This window comes from Pantherophis guttatus, chromosome 3 (assembly GCF_059756535.1).
Source record: "Pantherophis guttatus breed Tessera chromosome 3, ASM5975653v1, whole genome shotgun sequence".
In the NCBI taxonomy this organism is placed as follows: domain Eukaryota; kingdom Metazoa; phylum Chordata; class Lepidosauria; order Squamata; family Colubridae; genus Pantherophis; species Pantherophis guttatus.
Genome location: NC_142065.1, coordinates 103,562,619 through 103,582,266, shown reverse-complemented (window position 1 = coordinate 103,582,266; position 19,648 = coordinate 103,562,619). Strand labels below are relative to the sequence as shown.

Below are 19,648 nucleotides of genomic sequence, written 5' to 3'. Positions count from 1 at the left end.
CTCAGATGTGCCATCATTTGGGGTAGCAGATTTTCATATATTATTTAATGTCTCAGAAGGCTCAAGTGTGGGCTCCCTGTAATGTGTATTTCCTCACAGGAACACTTCCCAGCAAGCTTTCACTACCCAACCTGAGTTAAATAGAATGGGATAAGATGCTCCAATGTGTGTATTAACAAGGGACAATGGCTTTGCAGATCTTCTTAGAAATACTGTCAAGGAGTACATTCGTACAGCTAAGACTGGTGAATCAATTATGCCCATCTGACAACTGAGGCACATGGCTTGGCTAAATGTAATTTGGGCTCCTGTAATGCTCTTCTCACAGCATTCTGTGAGGCTCCTTTTGAAAATTATTTCAGAAATTAGTCAGTGGATGGTGCTGTGGCCACATTTATTATTAGTTAATAATTACTTATAAAAGGTACCCTGTGACTCTTAAAAATGAATGGTTTTTAGAACATTTTAAACGACTGGTTTTGACTAACCCTTTCAGCACTTGAAAGTAAGCTATACAAAAGCTTCTCATGAACTTGTCTAGTTAGCTTTTAAGTCTTTGGGAGAGGCCTTTCTTTTGAGTTCATCATTATTGAAGCATGCTTTGTAAAACACTAGAATAGGCAGTTTTTTCCAGGTTTGGGAACTGCTTAAGAAAGAAAATGAGATTAGCTTCATCTCTGTTTTTATGTTGGCAAGCAAAGACATTTTATTTAAGACATACAAAATGGTTCAGCAGCTGAGTTAGGCATGGGTGCTCTCTGTTCTTAATTGTTACCCTTACTTACAATTCAGTGCTGCTTAATTTAATGTTAGGATAGCTATTGGGGAAATAAATAAGTAAAATGAGAGGAAAGACTCTTGGCCATAGTTATTGATGGAGGAAAGCTGCTTTACATTGAACAAAATATTTCCAAGCTTCTTAGATATTGAGAGTTCAACATCAAAGGTAAAACGAGAATCTACTGGAAGAACTGTATCTCAGGTTCCCAAAGGACATACTTCATAGTAACGGACAAATAGAAATACATGCATTTTAAAATAGATGAAAGTGGAGACACATTAACATTGTTTCCTTTTGGAAGAAGTGGTAGGGTATTATTACAATTTAGATTTAAGTCACTGTTTGTCCATGGGAAGAATCATCTTCTTTTCTCTTTTTATCTTTTCTTATAAATTCTTTCATAAGTATAACACATCTTTTTTGTAAACTTCAGTAAGAACATTGTTCAAGTCATTTTTTTAGTTAAAATCCATACATCCAAGTCACTCTTCTGGTTTACTATTTGTGCTCCCTTAAAACCTCAGCTGGTTTCCATTTGTAGGTTTTTGAGGTTGATTTTCCTTCAACCTGCAGTGAAATCAGTTTTTAAATTTTAAACTTATGTAGAACGTTTTCCACTTGAAAGAAGATCGTCCAGTGAGCAACTTGTCTTTCTGAAGGTTCCTAGCATCCAAAAAGCAATTTACAAGCCATTTATAGTAAAAGTAATTAAGAAAGGAAGTGGGCGAGCCCAGTGTCCCTTTGATGGCTCCTGTGGGCCTTTACTCAAAGCTGACTTTCCCAGCTTCCAGAGTTCTGAAATCCAGCAAAAAACACTGTTTTAAAGTCTGGTCGTTGGCAGCATCTATATGGATCCCTGTGGGTGATCCCAAGTCCTGTCCTTCATTTAGAGAGGAATTTAGGGAACCAATTTATTCACTGGCTCAGTCCAATTCTTGCAGAGCTGTCCTTAGTTTGCCCCTGCTTTCCTGGAAATGCACAGCATTTACTATTCATGAAATTATTTAGCAGAGTTTATCTTATAACTGTGTCCCTTTAAAAATGATATAAACTTTACAGAGGTATGATTCACGTCTTTGCATTTTTATTTGATACATACTTATGTATCTGAAGGGACTTAACTGATTAATCAGTGAGCGTAATCTTTAAATCAGTAGTGCTGTATGTCAATGGCATACTTGAATCAGGAACGAATCTAGTTTCTGATTGTTATTATCTTTCAACAGAAGCCTCTGCAGTAAGCAGAATGGAGCCAGATGCTGTTTTACTTGAAAATAGCCTGTTTACATTTACACTGGGGATCTTCTGCAGATGGATGACTTGATACTAAAGACTGCCATTTGGCAAGCACTTGGCATTTCGGAGGAGGAAGTCTTCCATGACACAATGTGTTGCCTCTGCAATGAGCAGCCCAGGAGGATATCAGCCCACTTCTAAATACAGTAAAGTCGTCCCTGGAGATTACAACAGTTGTTGAATTTACAGCATGTCCGGGGAACCTCTATTTGTCAAACACTAGCAAGGCAGTCCTGACGTGGGCACAGGTGAAGATGAATTTCCATTCAGCACAGTTTGCCTTCCAAGTCCATTAATCCTCAGGGTCTTCATAATGGATTTCATTTTTTATTATTTATTTCCTCACTGGTATTCCCTCTGACTGCCTTGCCACTGTGCAAAAACCAGAGCAGATGGCATTTTAACAGTGAAAAAAAATCCCCAGGCGAATAGAGCAAGCCAGCCCACTCTAAAGTCATGTGATTTCAAGTCCAAGGAGAAACCCTGATTTCCTTTGGGACACAGAGAGGCAATCATCTGAGCATTCCCTGCAGGGAAGAAGCGTGCACATGCAGGAGGGGGCGGGGTGAGTCTTAAAAAGGGAATATAAAGCGAACAGGCCATTCATAAGGGAGACCACACATATCCTGGTATTTTAAGAGATGGGCCAGAGCTGACCACAAATGACTGGGGCACTAATGGCCAAAAGATATTTGGCTGAGGAGGGTGAGGCACTCTTGGCAGCACATCTGAGGATAACATACTTGGGAGCTGTCCTTCATTTAACCTCCTAATGACTCTGACCAGTGTTTAATCAGAATGAACCAGGATTTATAACTCATTTAAGGATACAGTTTGGCACTTTCTGTAATCATCAGAGCTGCTGAGGCAAGGACAGCTGTCAGGCCAAATGCCTTCGTAAAAAGATGGATAAACTCCGATTCCGTTTTACCCTTTTTACTCCAAGGGTTATCATTAAATCCTTCGTTTATTGTATAGCTTGTGGCAACATTGAATCCCATGGGGTAATGCCTATGTACTCAAGTTGATAGTATAATTACCAATAATTTTATGCAGTCCAATTTATACCTAAGTAAAATATTTTCAGAGGAGAGCTCATACTTTAAGTAAGTATGAATGGTTTATTGAAGTAATATGATACCATCAGAGTACACATAATATTTGATTAGTGCTACCATGTTTCCCTGAAAATAAGACCCTGTCTTATATTTTTTTGAACCCTGAAATAAGTACTTGGCCTTATTGCCATGCACTCAAAAGCCAGATTGGTCTTATTAACAGGGGATGTCTTATTTTGGGGGAAACAGAGTACTAGAATTGGTCAGATCCTGGCCAAAATGACAAGGCAGAAAATCTAGATATAGAAAGACAAGTCTGAAATTATAATACTTCATTTTCTTATACTGATTAATAAGCAACAAACACTTTAATTGCATCAGATTCATAGAAATATAGTATTCTCCAATTATTAAAATATTTTTTCTATTGAAAGTTTTTGAATCACAAATTGCAGAAAATGAAGTTTAAAAACAAACAAACTAACAAGGTATGGAAAAGCTCCTCTCTATTCCCCTTTGTATATATTTCTACCTCTCATTATAAACATGGCTTTATTGAAAAATTGAATGAAAATTACCAATTGTAGATAAATATTCAACACTGGATTGTTGGATTGTAGTAGCAATCTATTGGAGTTATTTAGCTTCTGAGGGCTTGAAAAAGACTGAAGTTTACATTATCATATGTGTATGATCAATGGTAATTTTCAAAAAATTTATGGAAATACAAAATAATTTGACAATTAGAGATGTAATTTCCACAATGTTGTATCTTAAAGATTATTATTCTCATTGAGATAATGTTGAAACATTACTAAAGGCTTAAGGTTAAATATTATTGTGCAGAAAACTAATTTTCTGATTTTGGATCATTTATCGATCATTCCTGAATGAATATTTGCTCCTGCTGCATCTCTCTCTCCCTCCCTTCCTCCCTCCCTCTTCTCTTTAGGTATTCAAAATGCATGATTATACCAGGTTAATAGTAAATATGGTAATGTACCACTTACCATAATGCAATGCTGTTTGACCTTCATCATCCTGGAAAAAAGAAGAGAATAAGTTTAAGTTCCTTTGACTTATTTTTCCCCTTGATTTCCTGGGTCAAGGTAATAAAATTGGTCAAATTTTAAAAGAGCTACATCTGTAAGATTTCTATTCTATTTCTATGGAGGCCTCCACTGCCTCCATATTGCAGAGATCAATGAGATTACTGGCAGAATTACTCTCCAAATTACTGGGAAATTCCACATGTATCCTCTGGAACTAAACTAATCAGATACTTGAAGTGGACCACTAGAACTAGCCTTGCCTCTCTGTGCAGATCACTCACACAGTCACCAAGACATGAAATGTCCATTACAAAGGAGTAATTCTTACTTTTTTCACTACTATATTGAATGTCAGGCCTGTGACCATGGGTGACAGGGCCATGTTTGTCATGTTGATTGTAAAATCCAGGGGTGCTTTCAGAATCCACCTCAGTAGTTATGGAAGGTTGAAATTACCGAGTAGTAGAAAGCTACATATATCAACTATCAACCTTGATGACACTGTTTGCCTAGGAGGACAGTACAACAGAAGTATCCCCACCATGTTTCTCTGGCCCAACCACATAGTGCCTTGTAACTGATGACCAGAGATCAGAGCTCCCAGTAACCATTAAAATCTCCTGATAGATGAATGTCCATCCCCTCTCTCTTAAGGTCTAGAGCAGGGTGTGAAACTTGCGGTCCATGGGCCGGTTGCATCACATGCTGGCCCCACCCCCGCCCTGTTTAGCGAAGTGGGGGGAAAGTCCCGATATGTCACTTGACGCTGTGACAATGCAAATTTGACACCCCTGGTCTAGAGGAATGCAATACCTGATACCCAGCCTGGCACATTTATCTTTCTCTCATAAACATTCCTCAGTATAAATATCATTGGGGGCCTAGATTTCACTTAGATGAAGTAAGCAACAAATGGAAGACTCTTCAGCCATGATACTCTAAAGTCTGAACTCTCCCAACAGACAATCACGTTTGTCTCAAAAGTTTTATAACTTTCTACTATCCATTTGAAGTTTTTATTTTCACAGCTTTGCTAGATCTGCTTAAAAATGTTTATGTGACATGCCCTTTTGCTGCCTTTTGTTTACCCTATTGTTACAGTTTATTTTTTTACTGACCTCATTGTTTATATTTTAATTTCTAATATAAAAGGAGGAAATCAAATAAAACAAATAAAAACAAAAAAAGCCCCTTTGCATTACTATTCAGTTTATAACTCAATAAAAACATCATAAAATGGATGTCTATAAATCCATACTAGATTTCTGCACTGAGATTTCTACTGCTGACTCTATATTCTAGAAGCAAGAGGCATGAACACTACCAGCTGATCAATGAACTCTCTTTCTTTCGCAAGCTCCATAAAGCCCTGACTTGTCCCTTGAGCTATGCAATTCATTTTGAAGATGACTCCAGTAATACACTTGCTTCCTACTTGGTAAGGCTGTCACTACTCCAATGTTAGGCAGTAATTCCTGTGAGTGTTTGGCCTGGCACTTTTATTTCATTCGGTATCTCAGGCTCAGTTGCAATCTTGCCTCTTGTCCCTTTAACTGTTGCCTGTCTTTTCTGGAATTTTGCCTATACCATTAATCTTGGATTTTTTCAGATTCTGCTCTATTATTCCAGAAATTCCATTTTGCATTATATGGACCACATGTGTCTTGTATCGATCTCCAATATGTATGTTTGCTTATATATCATATTTATATCCCACCACACTTGTATGCAGACTTGGTGGCTCACACAGGAAAAACTATAACAATACTAAAAATTAAAATGTACAAACTACATTCCAGATAGCAACTGGCAAATGAAAACCACTATTTTCAGAAGCTTCCAGAAGACAACTAGAGTTGAGGCCAAACATATTTCTCATGATAGGTCATTCCAGAGGATGAGCCTGATGATGGAAAAATACCTTTGGGTCTTGACCCTCTTGGTTTCTAAAAAGGGGGACAACCAACTGTTTGATCCAAGTAATCAGGCTGATTCCAGTGGAGAGATGTGGTCCCGAAGGTAACTTAGCATAAAGGACTTTTATATTAAAACTAGCACTATAAATTGTACCCAGAAGCTGAAAAGCAATAATGCAAGTCCTGCAAAATAGTAGTAATATGCGCAAATACCTATAAGGTGGCTAATGCATTTACACCAACTGAAGTTTCTTGAATCTTTATAAAAAAGGTACTCTGATTATTGAATTTATTATTTTATAATCTGTCATAAAATAAATACAATTCAATTACTCTGAAGTAATGTGCTGGTGGCAAAAAGTCAAAGAAAGGAGCAATAGAAGATCTTAATGTTCATAATCATATTCATATCCTAAACCATCTTGTCAACTAAATTCAAGGTAAAGGGCAGAGAATATTAGCTCTGTATGTGGAGGAGGGTAATAAACATACTGCCAAAGGTCATTTTAACACCAGAAGATAAAATGCTGCACAACAATATTGGATACCACCAATGCCAATAATCACTAGACCTCTATTATGCTCTACCCCTCTTCTGGGATCCTTTATTGGTTCCTATGTAGACAAGTTACTTCTATTGCTGTTTGATGTTGTCCACTTGGTCATCAGAACTGAAAAGCATCAAATGCAGTAAGGGCAAGAAGTTTCTGCTTACTCCTTTAGGAGACAAGATCTAGCAAATCTAATCATTATTATTGATTAGAAGAGAGAAAGTCAGGCAAATGAACTCCTTGCCATAGTGATTTTTCATTCATCAATGGAGATGAATATAAAATGCAAATATTGCAAGAGTTTCTAAACAGGACTTCCATTAAAAATTCAGAATTTAAAGACACAGAGCAGATTTCAGGGAGAGGTATGGCAAACCAACATGTCTCCAAATGAGTACAAATAATGGCTACAACAAAGACCAAAGAACTGGTGAGTGGACCAGTTTTACAGATCCTCTCCAGATAAGAAAAGGATGGGAGATCACCCCACCCATGTTTGTTCTGAACAGTTGATCCTTGGAAGAAGACTGCATGATAGTGGTCTCCCATGGATCTGAGCACCAGAAGATGAAGAGAAGCTATCATGCTCTCAGCTGCAGCAGGATCTTTTAAAGGACACCAGGTTGGCTAACTTCTCTTTCTAGTCACGTTTGGAAATCACCTATTTAATTAACTTAGGGCTAATAGAGATCTTTAAAACATCACAAGTGAGTTTACTTTCATTCTTGAATAAAAGAAAAATTAATCATAAGCTTGAGGGGGCTTGGCGTGGCTCTGTGTTCACAGGGGTAGATGAGCAGTCCAGAGGCCTGAAAGGAGGAATGGCCAAGATCCGGCACTTGACCTGCCATTCATATCCTTCTGTAGACCAGCAACATCTGTCTGGCAAGTTCCCAAGAGCAAGATAGGGGAAACCTTGCAGCCATCCAGCCCACCCCTTTGGCCTTCCTGAAGTCTGAGCTACGATGGAATTACAAATGACAAGCCAAAAGAATGACCTGAATAAGAACTTTTTATTGGCTATATAAAAGAAATTGGTTAAAGCCTTGAAAATTAATGTGAAAATACAAATGATATATCAAGAGAATGACCTGGACAATTTTTATTGGATTTGCAAAAGACATTTGCTAAAGTTTTGAAGAAGTCTTTAGGATGGGAAAAATAAAAGTTGAAGAAGAAGGGAAACTGACTTCAGGGAGAGGCAGTTCAAAGCCAGGAGAAAAATAGTATTTATTGTCTTTGGGATTGTTTTAATATTGCCTTTATTGACTTACAGATCGGTTTTGATTTGATCCCCAGAGATAAGATTATGAGGAAAATTAGCTATGAAACTGCATAAACTTAATGCAGTACAGGTCTATTTCAGCAAATTTAGATACTTGACATCACTGATTGTTATTTAAAAAGGGAGGAAGCAAGGATATATTTTAGCTCCTCTCCCTTTCAACTTCTGTATTAATTCTCTAGTGCAAGTCTTGACAAAATCCAAGTTTCATTCCAAAATCTTAATCAATAAATGTTGTTTCAGTTTCTTATCTGCTGATTGCTTAAGCTTCATCTCTCCAAACCCATTCCCCTACTATAGAGGTAAAGACTAGTTATTAATAGTAATTTCCCCCAAAAGTCCTGTTATTTACCACTATTCTTAGAAAACTACTAGATGGAATCAAAGTATTTAAATTCTTGAATGTTTCTTTCAAGTCTTGGCAATCTGGAAAGTACAACAATGAACTGTCACTGCCCAGTCCCACAAATCTACAAATGTTATTTGATGCTACACAATCGCAATGGCAATAATTACATCCCAGCTGCAATGAAATATTCAGAGCAAAGACCATCAACTAGTTGATATATGGTGCAGAGATATGTAATTGCTGTGATCCAACTGCTCTATTCAGTCCAATTTGCATATACCTCAATTTGTATCAAATTCCCTAGTGAGGTTCAAATCTGGCTTAATCTTCATAAATGCTTGCTTTAAACTTTTGCATTTGAAATTTCAAAGTAAATTAATTTTTCTCCTTACAGTTGCCTGACTTTATGACATAATAATTGTCATCATAGAAGGCAGGTATAAATCCCAACCTAAGTTTTTATAGTTTATCAGTTCAATATTGGCCTTGATTGGTCTTGAAAGAGCTCTAATAGAACTGAAACATTGAGCTCTTGGCAATAACATTCAGAAAGATCTAAGTACTTTGTTTAGATCTGTTTGGAATACATCTTTTTTTTGCCAACTGTCTAGCCAGTAGCTTTTGCCCAACTCATTTTCATTGCTAGATTCAATGTTTTGCCATCTGTGTTGCTGGAGGGGAAAATGTAACAATATTCCAGTGCAAAAGTGATCATATTCTGTCCATTTGGGGAAATATTGGCCTTCTATGTGCTTCTGTGCTGTTCTTTCTACTTCAGTGGCTATATTAATAACTTTCTTAATTAACAGCCCATGTAGATCAGATAGGAATATTCTTCTGTTATCTGGCAAGTTACCCAAGATCCCCAGAAGGGTCACCAAATATTGTTGAATTACTTTGCCATTCAACATTTAATAGTATAATGTCCTTGACAATTTCGGTACTGGTTGTATATTTTTAATATATTCAATTCAAACTCAATTTATGTTTCAATGTAAACTTTGTTTCTTAAGTTTCTTTTGGTCTTTGTACTTAAACAAAGCTAATGCTTCTGCATTTGAGGTTTTACTGCAGAGAACACCTTGTCTAACAGTGCCTGATTACTCAGTCTTGAATGACTATGCTTGGCAAAAGGGAAAATAATCAATTTCTCAACCCTGGAATTTTCAGCTTAAAAACTCTTTACCGCAGAAGAAAAGTGTCCTAAAAAGGTGCTACAGCTCTGATTGATAGAAATAATATAATTCTACAGGACTTTATAAAAGTAATGTTATGTCAAATCATACAAACTCTCTGATGTTTAAAATACACATATTTGTAGTTTAGCACTACAAAAATAGATTTGGAATGTACAGACTTCAAAATGTTGGCTAAACTTTTGGAATGGAGGAAAGTTTTGGTAAAAGTAAATAAAGGAATAAATAAATAGGAAGAGTACAGTAAAATTTCCATGTGTAATTATGATAAATTGCTTCTGGAGAGTACTAAGAAAAATTTCCAGTGGTGCTGTAAAAATGCAACTATAAATAAGCAAATGGAACAGGTGATCTTTTTTTCTTGGAAATTGAGCAGGATAATTAAGTTTCATTTTGAGTTACTAAACAAGAAGGGGGAATATTTCCAATAGTTATTTATACTCTGTTCTGTTAGCAAATGAATTACTGCCTAAAAGTAGCTCATTTGGAGCTGTACCTATCAACAAGAACTAAGCAATACTGAAATATGAGAAAAATGCTTAATTGATTATGATTTTATTTTTCACATTTCTTCAGTCTGGAAGTCATACGATCATACTGAGACTGAGCTTTCACATTACATGGATCTTAAAAGCATTTTACTAAGTTTTTATATCAGCTGTCAACTGTTATTGTTTTTAAAGATGATTGGCAGGATTAAGTTTTGATTGCCTTAGTTCACATTAAAATAAGAACAACTTTAAAGCAAATACAGCTTTTCTACTAATTTAAAAATAAATCAAGGTCCATAGGAAAATATTTTAAAAATTCCATGAATGAAAAAAAAATTTTTTTTCATTAAGCTGAATTATAATAGTCTTATATACTACTTCAGAATTTTTGTTAACAATAATGCTATTTTAGTTAATGGAAATGTTAAAAAGAATGGCTGAGGGAACACAAGAGCACAAAAGACCCTTCACAACATTTTACTTTCCTCTCAAATGACCAAATGAACTTTAGATTTCTTGCAGACTAACTTTTCCATAGGAGTCAGTTCAGTGTAGTGGTTAAGTCATCAGGCCAGAAACCAGGAGACTGATTTCTAGTCCGCCTTGAACACAAAGTGACTTTGGGCTACTCACTTTCTCTCAGCCCTATGAAAGAGGCAGTGGTCAACCACTTCTAAAAATTGGACACAACTGAACAGAATAAACATTCACAAGAACTCTGTCTAAAAGGAGAAGGGAGGGGAGATTATAAATTTTTTGGGGGGGGGATTAGAATCCATCAGCTACTTCATCTCTCTTACTCTTCTGCTGCTATTGCTCTCACAGACTTTACTGCCTTTGAAGCTGGAGCTCCATTTAGCTACCACAAATTATGGCCACTAAAAGAGAAGGGCCTGCTTGCATTCTGCATGCAAGATGACCTGCATTCAATCATTGGCATATTTCACAAAATGCTGGAAACCTGTTATTAATCAATATAAACATTACTGTGCTGAACCAACTGTCTGATATGGAGAATTCCTCTTTCTATGTATTTGGATTTAATAAACTATTCTCTTAAAAAATTGTTAACTTTTTTCAGAGTCATTTGTCCTATTGGCCATCCCAACACCCTTCAATGGGGAATTCCAGAAATTATGTATTGATGAAGAAATACCGTACTTTCAGCTGAGCAATGGGACAGTGCACCCATATCTTTCTTACTTGGTACTCCACTGATCAACATGGTGAGTTATGGGAGAGGGGGAAAGATAGATTTCCCAAAATCCAATGTTCCCCCAAAGACACTATTAATCATTTCCCTAAGACTGATAACAGCATAAAGGGGGATGAGTAAGCGAATATCATGATTGCTGAGGAGGAGGAAGAAAAGGATAAATCTCCCTTTTTCCACAATCCCAATATGTCAGGATGATCAAGCAGGAAGCATACAGAACTGAGATGTAAATAGACACATGTGAATGAAATTGGTTCATCCTAAATATATTTACATTTTTTTAAAATATAAAAGGACAGTGTTCAAAACAACCAATGGATCTTTAATGTTTAAAGTCAGGGATGGGCAATTATAACTCAAACATACTCATTTTGTGGCACTCAGAGAGCATCCATTCAGTACCAGCAAAAACTTTTTAAAGATACCACTTGTCATGAATAATTCATGAACAATGTAACAATAGAAACCTAGGAGTAATAATATTTGATATAAATATATATATATGACATACAGAGAGCTAATACTATACAACAGAAATTGTTCTGTGGCCAGAATGCTTAGTTAATGAGCCTGTGCCTAAACTCAAGCATCCATGCCCCATGTACAGGATATTTTGCTCCTGTACATGGAATGAAGCAGGTCTATTTTGTTCTGGATATGGCCTGAAATGCATTTTTTAGGCAGAAGTAATTATCTAAGTATCTTTAAGAGAAAGAAATAGGAAAGGCTGAGTGCTTTCTTTGGAGATGTGTGGCAGAGACACCTGAGTTAGGAGAAAGGAAGGGGGTGGAAACAATGGAGGGCGGGTAAGCAAGTGAAATATTGCATTTATTATTTTTTTTTTATTGAAAAAGTTTTCAAATACAAATTTTCCCCCTTTTTTTCCCCCTCTCCCTCCCCCGCCCTAACCCCCCCTCCCCACCCATCCCCCCGTGACTTCTTCATAACAAAAAAAAAAACCTAATTCATAACAGATTACTTACTCCCTCCTCTAAATATTGACCTTTACTTACTAAAAAATATTATTAATATTATAACATCCCCCTTTATCCATACATTTCAGAAAAGAGAAAAGAAAGGAAAAAAAAAGACATTATACTATAACATTATAGAATAACTTCTCCACTTTAAAACTATACGATTAGTCCTACTTTAACATTTAATCTTCTATATATATTACTATAACATTTCAAAGCGGCCTTCCCCATAGAATCTAGTTTAATATTTATTCCACTCTATCCATTTCCTCCACTCCTCTAAATATATCACTTAAAAATCCCTTTTCTTAGACTAATCAATCTACTAACTAGCTTATTCACCCACTATCATGCAAAATTACCATACACAACATTTCTTAATATCTTTGATTCACTGCCCACACTACTTAAAAATATATGTCTATATTTTCCATTATATCTAAATAAAAAAAAAGAAAAGACAATGACTTTAAATTTATAATCCATATAATATCTTCTTTAAGGTCTTTCCACTGGATTGGTAGAACCAACATCCATAATCGGGTAACATAGCTTGCAGGTGCAACAGTTTATTCAGGATCTTCAATCATATCTGCCCCCATCAGTAGTAAATATCTTCTTATATGTATAAAAGTAAAAACAACCACCCGAGTGACATTATAATTATATTCCATATAGTAATAATTGTGGATTTCATCAGGATTATTAATTCCCATCATCGTAGTGGGTAACAACCCGATCTTCTGCATGCCCCAGCATAATTCTCTTGCCTTGTGATTCAAGATAATATAATATATTTATCAACACAAAAAGAAATTCCAAAGTGGATAATTCAAATCCATCAGTTTAAGGCTCATTTCACGTCCCCAGATTACGGCCATGCAGAGATCTGCCACAATCCTCAGGATGATATTAACCAATACGTCGCCTCTTCTGTGTTTACACATAATCATTCATATTTTAAAGTCACTGGCTTCACTGTTGCCTGATTTAGAAATTTCTATTTTTATGCCACCTATTTCTTTTTTTCTTTTCTTTTTGTGGGTTTGGTTTCCATCCTGGTTTCCTTTCTACAAATTGTGTATCATCTGGTCAGTTTTCATTCTGCTTTGTAGATTGGTTTTGTTGGTTTTGTTTTTGTATCTCATGTTTCTTTTTTATCCCTTGTATATCCCCTAATTGGTTTCCATGCTTATCCTTGCCTTGATAAGTCATCACATTAAGGTTAGATGCCACTTCTCTCAAATTTGTAGATAGTCCAGCTGGGGTATCCAATAAATCCAAAGGCAATTCATCTGGTACAGTCTCTGTAATTCGATATTTTACCTTTATTTCCTGCTCCTTCTGCTTATCCTGTATTATACCTGAAGATGTTAAGTTCATTTTCAACCTATTTTGATAAAATTCTTCCGCTCTTTCAACAGTATTTAGCTGATATCTTTCTCCTTGATATCTGAATATAATACCAACTGGGGCGTCCCACCTAAATGGGATATTTCTCTTTTTTAACTCATTCACCAGAAAACCAAATTTCTTCCTTTCCATCAATATCTTAGGTGGGAGTTCCTTGTAAATCCAAATCTTTCTTCCATACAATTGCAAATTAGAATTGAAGGAATTTTGCACAATATTATTCCTAATTTCTTTATCTGTAAAATAAATCACCACATCTCTAGGCAATTGCCTTTGCTTAGCAATCCAGGAGTTTATTCGATAAACTCTGTCAATCCTACAAAACACTTCCTCAGGTTGAACCTTTAGAATCCCAGCTAGAATTTCAGAAGATATTTTCCTTAAATCATCTCTATTATTTTCCTGCAAACCTCTTAATCTTATCGCATATTCTGTGAAATTATATTGTACCATTAAAATCTCTTTTTCAATCTTCTGTTGCAGATTTTCTGCATTACCAGACTTTGGATCAGCATCCATTTTAGGTTTTTCTTCTAAGCTATTATCCTGAGTGTTTGTCAAATCATTTTCAATTTTTTGAGTTCTATTGTCCAATTTATCTTGAATTTCTTCCATTTTAGACTCTAGTAAATTAGTATTTGTGTCCAACTGTATCATAAATTCTAAAAAACCATTAACCACTTTTGAGAATTTTTTCTCCAAAAAATCAAGCTTAGATTTCACCAATTCTTTAATTTCCTGCTTAAATTTTTCAAGTTGCTGATTCACAATCTCCTCCCTTCTTTCAATCTCCTCTATGAAAAATTCTATTATATTAAAATCAGGTTTCTGAGACTGAAGAGTTAAGACTTGTTCCTTTAAATTGTTGGTGGGGGAATCCCCCCCCTTCTTGTTTATCTGACTTTATGAGTCTCAGTGCCATGTTTCCGCCCAGGCAGGCTTTGTTAAAAAAAAAAGCAAAAAAAAAAAAAAGACTTCTTTCCAATCAACAACAATATCAAGTCCCCCAGGGAAAAAAAGAGAAAAAGACACAGGAGCGAAGTTTTGTCTACAAATGTAGCCAGTGGTATTTATTCCGCTACATTGTACTAATAGAAAATGGAAGGACTTTCCCTTTCAGCCTCTCCTCCAGCCGACGCCATTTTAAAAGGCTTTTTTTCCTCTTTCTTTCCTCCTCTCTCTTAAGTAATTTTTAAAAAATCAGTAAAATACTTGCGGTTCAGTATTACAGGTCCAGCTCACATTTTCTTTGAGTAGTCTGTTAAATTTGCAGGCTTGCTATTGACGCCTGGCTCTGCATTGGCAGAGGTCTCCCAAAGCCCGGAGCAGCGGCTGGGGATACGGGGCATCTCATCCGCTCCATCCCAAAAGTAAAGGAAAAACTTTTGGGACTCCGCAGAGAGTTCTACCCACCCCTGCCGGCTCTATCTCCGTTTCCTCATGGAAACGGAGTTTTTTCGAGCCGCCATTCCGTTGTGAAGGCGGCTCTGACAGGCAGTGGAAGCTGACGATCCCAAAGGAACGTCTGGCAGCGACGAACAGCAAACCGGAAGTCGAAATATTGCATTGATTGATTGATTGATTGATTGATTGGTTCGATTTATATGCCACCCTTCTCCGGAGACTCAGGGCGGCTTACAATGCGTTAAGCAATAGCCTTCATACTTTTGTATATACCTGCTTAGTAGGACTTTTGCCCCCCCCAAGCGGTGTTCTTTTATATACAAAGCCAGCTTATTGCCCCCACAATCCGGTCCTCATTTTACCTACCTCAGAAGGATGGAAGGCTGAGTCAACCTTGAGCCTGGTGAGATTTGAATTCACATTAATTGCAGGCAGCTGGAAGCTAAGTGCTACTTAACAGCACTTTAGTCCGCTGCTCCACCAAGGCCATGCTGAGAAACTGGCAGCAATATTAGCAGAGGGGAAGCATGGTAGGAGAGCAGTGGTGGGCTGCAACTGGTAGCGGTAGGAGGCCCTGCCCACCCGCCTGGACGTCTCTGCACATGCACAGAAGCTTCTGCGCATGCGCAGAAGTGTAACGCGCACGTGCCCACGAGCAAACTGGTAGCGATGGGATTTGAAGCCCGCTACTGGTAGGAGAGTAGGAAAGGCACAAGGTCGATGGTCTGTAAGATATACCACCCTGGTTTCTTGTTCTTTACTTCTGAGACCATCACAATAAGGAACAGGTGTGCTGTTACTTACAGTGGCAGCAGTTATTAGAAGGGAAGGTTCTGGGAAATTAGGGGGGCAGGTGATCTGGCACTCAGGTCATTCTCTAGAGGAGGGGAGATGGGGCCAATACATACAAGCCAAGCCTTGACCTTCACTCCCCAACAAATCACAGTGGGATTCCTCTAGATTTTCTGGGGGCCAAAATCTGTAACAACCAAAGCATTCTAGGTTTTGTTTTTGCCAATTTTTGGCCAGCTCAAAATGATCTGGTAGAATTTCCAGAAAGTGATTGCTTGTCCAGGCTTGAAACAAAACATTTCCCTCTGTAATACAATCTATTAAAAACTGGTATTGGATACAGTTACTAGCTGAGAAAGACTAATATATAAAGATTATTCTTTTAAAAAATATTAGATGCACGTCATACTTAGAGCCAACATGTTATGCAGAGAGGATATTTCAAGGACAGATGGCCCTATGGATAAATCCCACCTCTATATTATTGCCAAAGCACGATTTGTATGCATTTGTGAATAGCAGGACCTTCCCTGAAGATTGTTAGTATCTTAGGGCAACCATTTCTTGAACTGCTAAGCTCTAACACTCTCTTTAGAATCTGGCAGCTAGTGCAGACTGATGGAATATGTTCATGGTAGAATAACCTAATTGCCTCAACCCCCAAATGAAGAAAATATGAGTCAAAAATCTTGTGCCACTTCATTTTAATGCCACCCCATTATGATACATATTTCCTTGGTAGCCTTTGTATGTGGGGAAGGGGACAAAATATGCCCTTGACCTGAAAATATTGCCTGCCTCTTAATATATCAAAATCTTAAGTATTGGGTATTACGAATTGCAGATAGGTGAATTAAAAAATAGTACTATACAAATTTTCAAGTCCCATTATCCTACTAAGTACTATGGCCTACTATGTACTATGCTGTATTTCATTATTTGGGCAGCCACATATATAATTTTGATAACTGGGTAATGAGTATTTAGAAAATGCAACCAATCTGACCCAGTCCATAAAATGTCTGTTCTGAATGTATTTATTGAAGTTAATGCTAATACAGATTTTACACTTCACAACTCTTAGGAGAAATAAACTAAACTAAAACAAAAAGTTCCAAACTGTCCTATGCTATAACAACCATTTGTTTACTGGACCTCTTTTTCTTATGGAATAAGAAATAAGAAAATGTTCAAGTCCAAATCAAAAATACTATTTTAAAACTATTGTGAAAGAAACTAATTCCAGTATTCCTTCAGCGTAACAAAGTGATTTTTTTTTTTGGTTAATCTTAAGAAGAAGAAAAAGACGTAAATCACGTAAATGTCAACCATTTCCTGCAGGCAGTTTTCTAAGATTTTAGTCAGGGTCTCTCTTCTGCCTTTCCCCCAACTGCTTATCAGTTTAGTATGGATGAGGCAGGTATCTGGTTATTTAAAGAATAGGATAAATGGTCTGAGACAGTTTCTCCCAGCCCCAATTCACCAGGGAACACTCAAGAATTCCACCTGACACTGGAACAGCGTTGTGCTCTTAAACAATCTGCCGTCTGATCCGATTGTTCCCCAGTGGGAAGGCAGCAGGCCGCAGCTCACTCAAGAGTCATTGATTGGATTAACAGCCTAATTCCCAACAGATGAATAGAATACTGATGTCTTGTCAGCCCAGATCATAGAAAGAAAACACAATCTGCTAATACAATTGGAAATTTAACTCTTTAAACTCCCCTACAAGGCAGCGTAGATCTGGACTTCAAATTCAGCAGAATGTTGTTTAACTGACCAGCAGTTAAAAGCTTTTTCTGCTTCTGACTGATTTTATATGCAAGCTCTTTGTAAACACAGACAATTGATAGAAATCTTCTTTAAAAAAATTCTAAAAAGAATTGTAGCATTGGTACAGGTTTTGGCAAGTCTATAAAGCTCTCATCAATGTATATCCTACATTTTATTTGGTACATTTTAAGGCAGTATACATTATGCTCCCTCTTCCTATATTCCCCAAAATAAACTGGTGAGGTAAGGATAGGAGAGAGGGGGGGGGAGGGAGGGAGGGAGAAAGAGGGGAAAAGAAGAAAATGGCTAAGAAAGATCTTAGTATCTCCACTGTTGTTATCTTCACATTCACCTTCTAGAACAGGGCTGTCAAACTAGTGGCCTGCGGGCCGGATGCGTCACATGTTGGCCATGCCCCGTTTAGCGAAGGGAAAAAAAGTCCTGATACGTCATGTGACGCTGTTGTGAAGCCGTGAGTTTGACACCCTTGTTTTAGAATATTCAGTGGAAAGATAGTGGAAAGCCAAATCCACTCAATCTCATGGGCAAATCATCTCAACATCCGTGTGGAAAATTCACATTGGTCCTCACACATGACCAGGACCAAAGCATCTATGAAAAGATGTTGTTTTATATAGATGGTCATGTGTTTCTTCATGATTAGTGGAACCTTGTCTCTATTGCTTTGCAATTGGGCAATATGCTTCCCCCAACATTTCTTTAAGGGAAAGAGATGACTTAGAAATGTTTACTTGCTGTGCTTCTGATTCTTTCCAAATAGGAATCAGATGATTAACATTGAAAAACATCAGGGATTGGATGAATAATTGATACATTTTAAAATAGTCTTAAAATATCCATTTTGAAACATATGTATCTTTAGTTTAAATTCAGAAAAAAAGCATTGTAAGTTTGTGAACACTGAACTGAAACCTAGAAATAATATCTGTAAATATCTTCTTTAAAACATAATTTAAACTGATTGCATGTATTCTACAAATGTTGACCTATATATGCATCAAGTAAGAAATGTTATGCACAGGAGGAATAGGAAACAGTAGTCCAGAAAAACAAAATAACAAAGCACAATGTTAAAAAAAGAATAGCCTGTTGGAACAGGCTGATAAATTGCAGGTATGATTAAATTGATGATTTCTGTCAAAGCCAAAGATGGCAGGCATCTGTCAGAAATATGGATTCATAGTGAATTATTACTCTTCTATCTGGCACTGGAATGATAAATTTAAAGGCATATAATATTTAATAACATATTCCCATTTGAATTTGTTTGGTTTTGAGTAGCTAGGGGACAATTCAAGCAATTGATTTTATTTAAACACACCTGTAATTTACTACTTCTTCATTCATTCTGTGCTTTTGGGGGTGTTTAGCTGAAATTCCACCTCAGCCAGGAAAAATATTCTAGAGCCTCAAAACCAAGAGACTAGCAGAGGGGTGATTTCACTTAATCTCTCTGAACTTCAGGTCCCACGTGCTGTCCAACAGCCGGTCCTCTTTGGGCTCTCTGCCAGCTGTGACTTTGCATGCTTTATGGCAGAGATTACTGAAAGGAGATTAACTTTCCTAAACCCCTTAGATTTTAATTATTTCTGTATGTATTTATAAAACCTACAGTCTGCTAGTATCTGAGCACAACTGTCCAAATAGCCATCCTTAACCTGGTTTGGAAAAGACCGGTGCCACTAAGGATATAGCACAAGACATGGCCTGGTTCTCTTTACTGTATCCTATATATTATAATTGTAAATAAAGACTAGAAATATAGTATTTAAAATAGTACAGTATTATCATTTAACTGCAGTATTACCATTTCACCACTGTTTGAGACGTATAGTTTTCATTGGTTTGTTTCTTTTTCAGACTCTTAATACTGGATTTTCAAGTACATTTCAGGAATTATTCAACAAAGTAAAACTGAACTAAATCCTTTCTTTGCTTTACAGTATGATACAGATTATTATAAAACGTGGAACAATTGTACAGCTGCATGCAAAATATATCTCTGATCTGAACTTTTAGCTGTGGACATAAAACAAAAGAAAAAAAGAAAAGAAAATGCGGTACCAGACAATTATTC

General features: G+C 36.8%; 1 protein-coding gene across 2 annotated transcripts in view; it reads right to left on the bottom strand.

Moving 5' to 3' along the window:
• ACBD6 (acyl-CoA binding domain containing 6) overlaps window positions 1-19,648 on the bottom strand; it is a 130,578-nt gene that overhangs the window by 17,833 nt on the left and 93,097 nt on the right. For both annotated transcript variants that reach the window (XM_034409685.3, XM_034409684.3), the window contains exon 7: window positions 4,146-4,176. In XM_034409685.3, coding sequence (XP_034265576.1) covers window positions 4,146-4,176 — 31 coding nt within the window. The remainder of the gene's footprint in view (window positions 1-4,145; window positions 4,177-19,648) is intronic.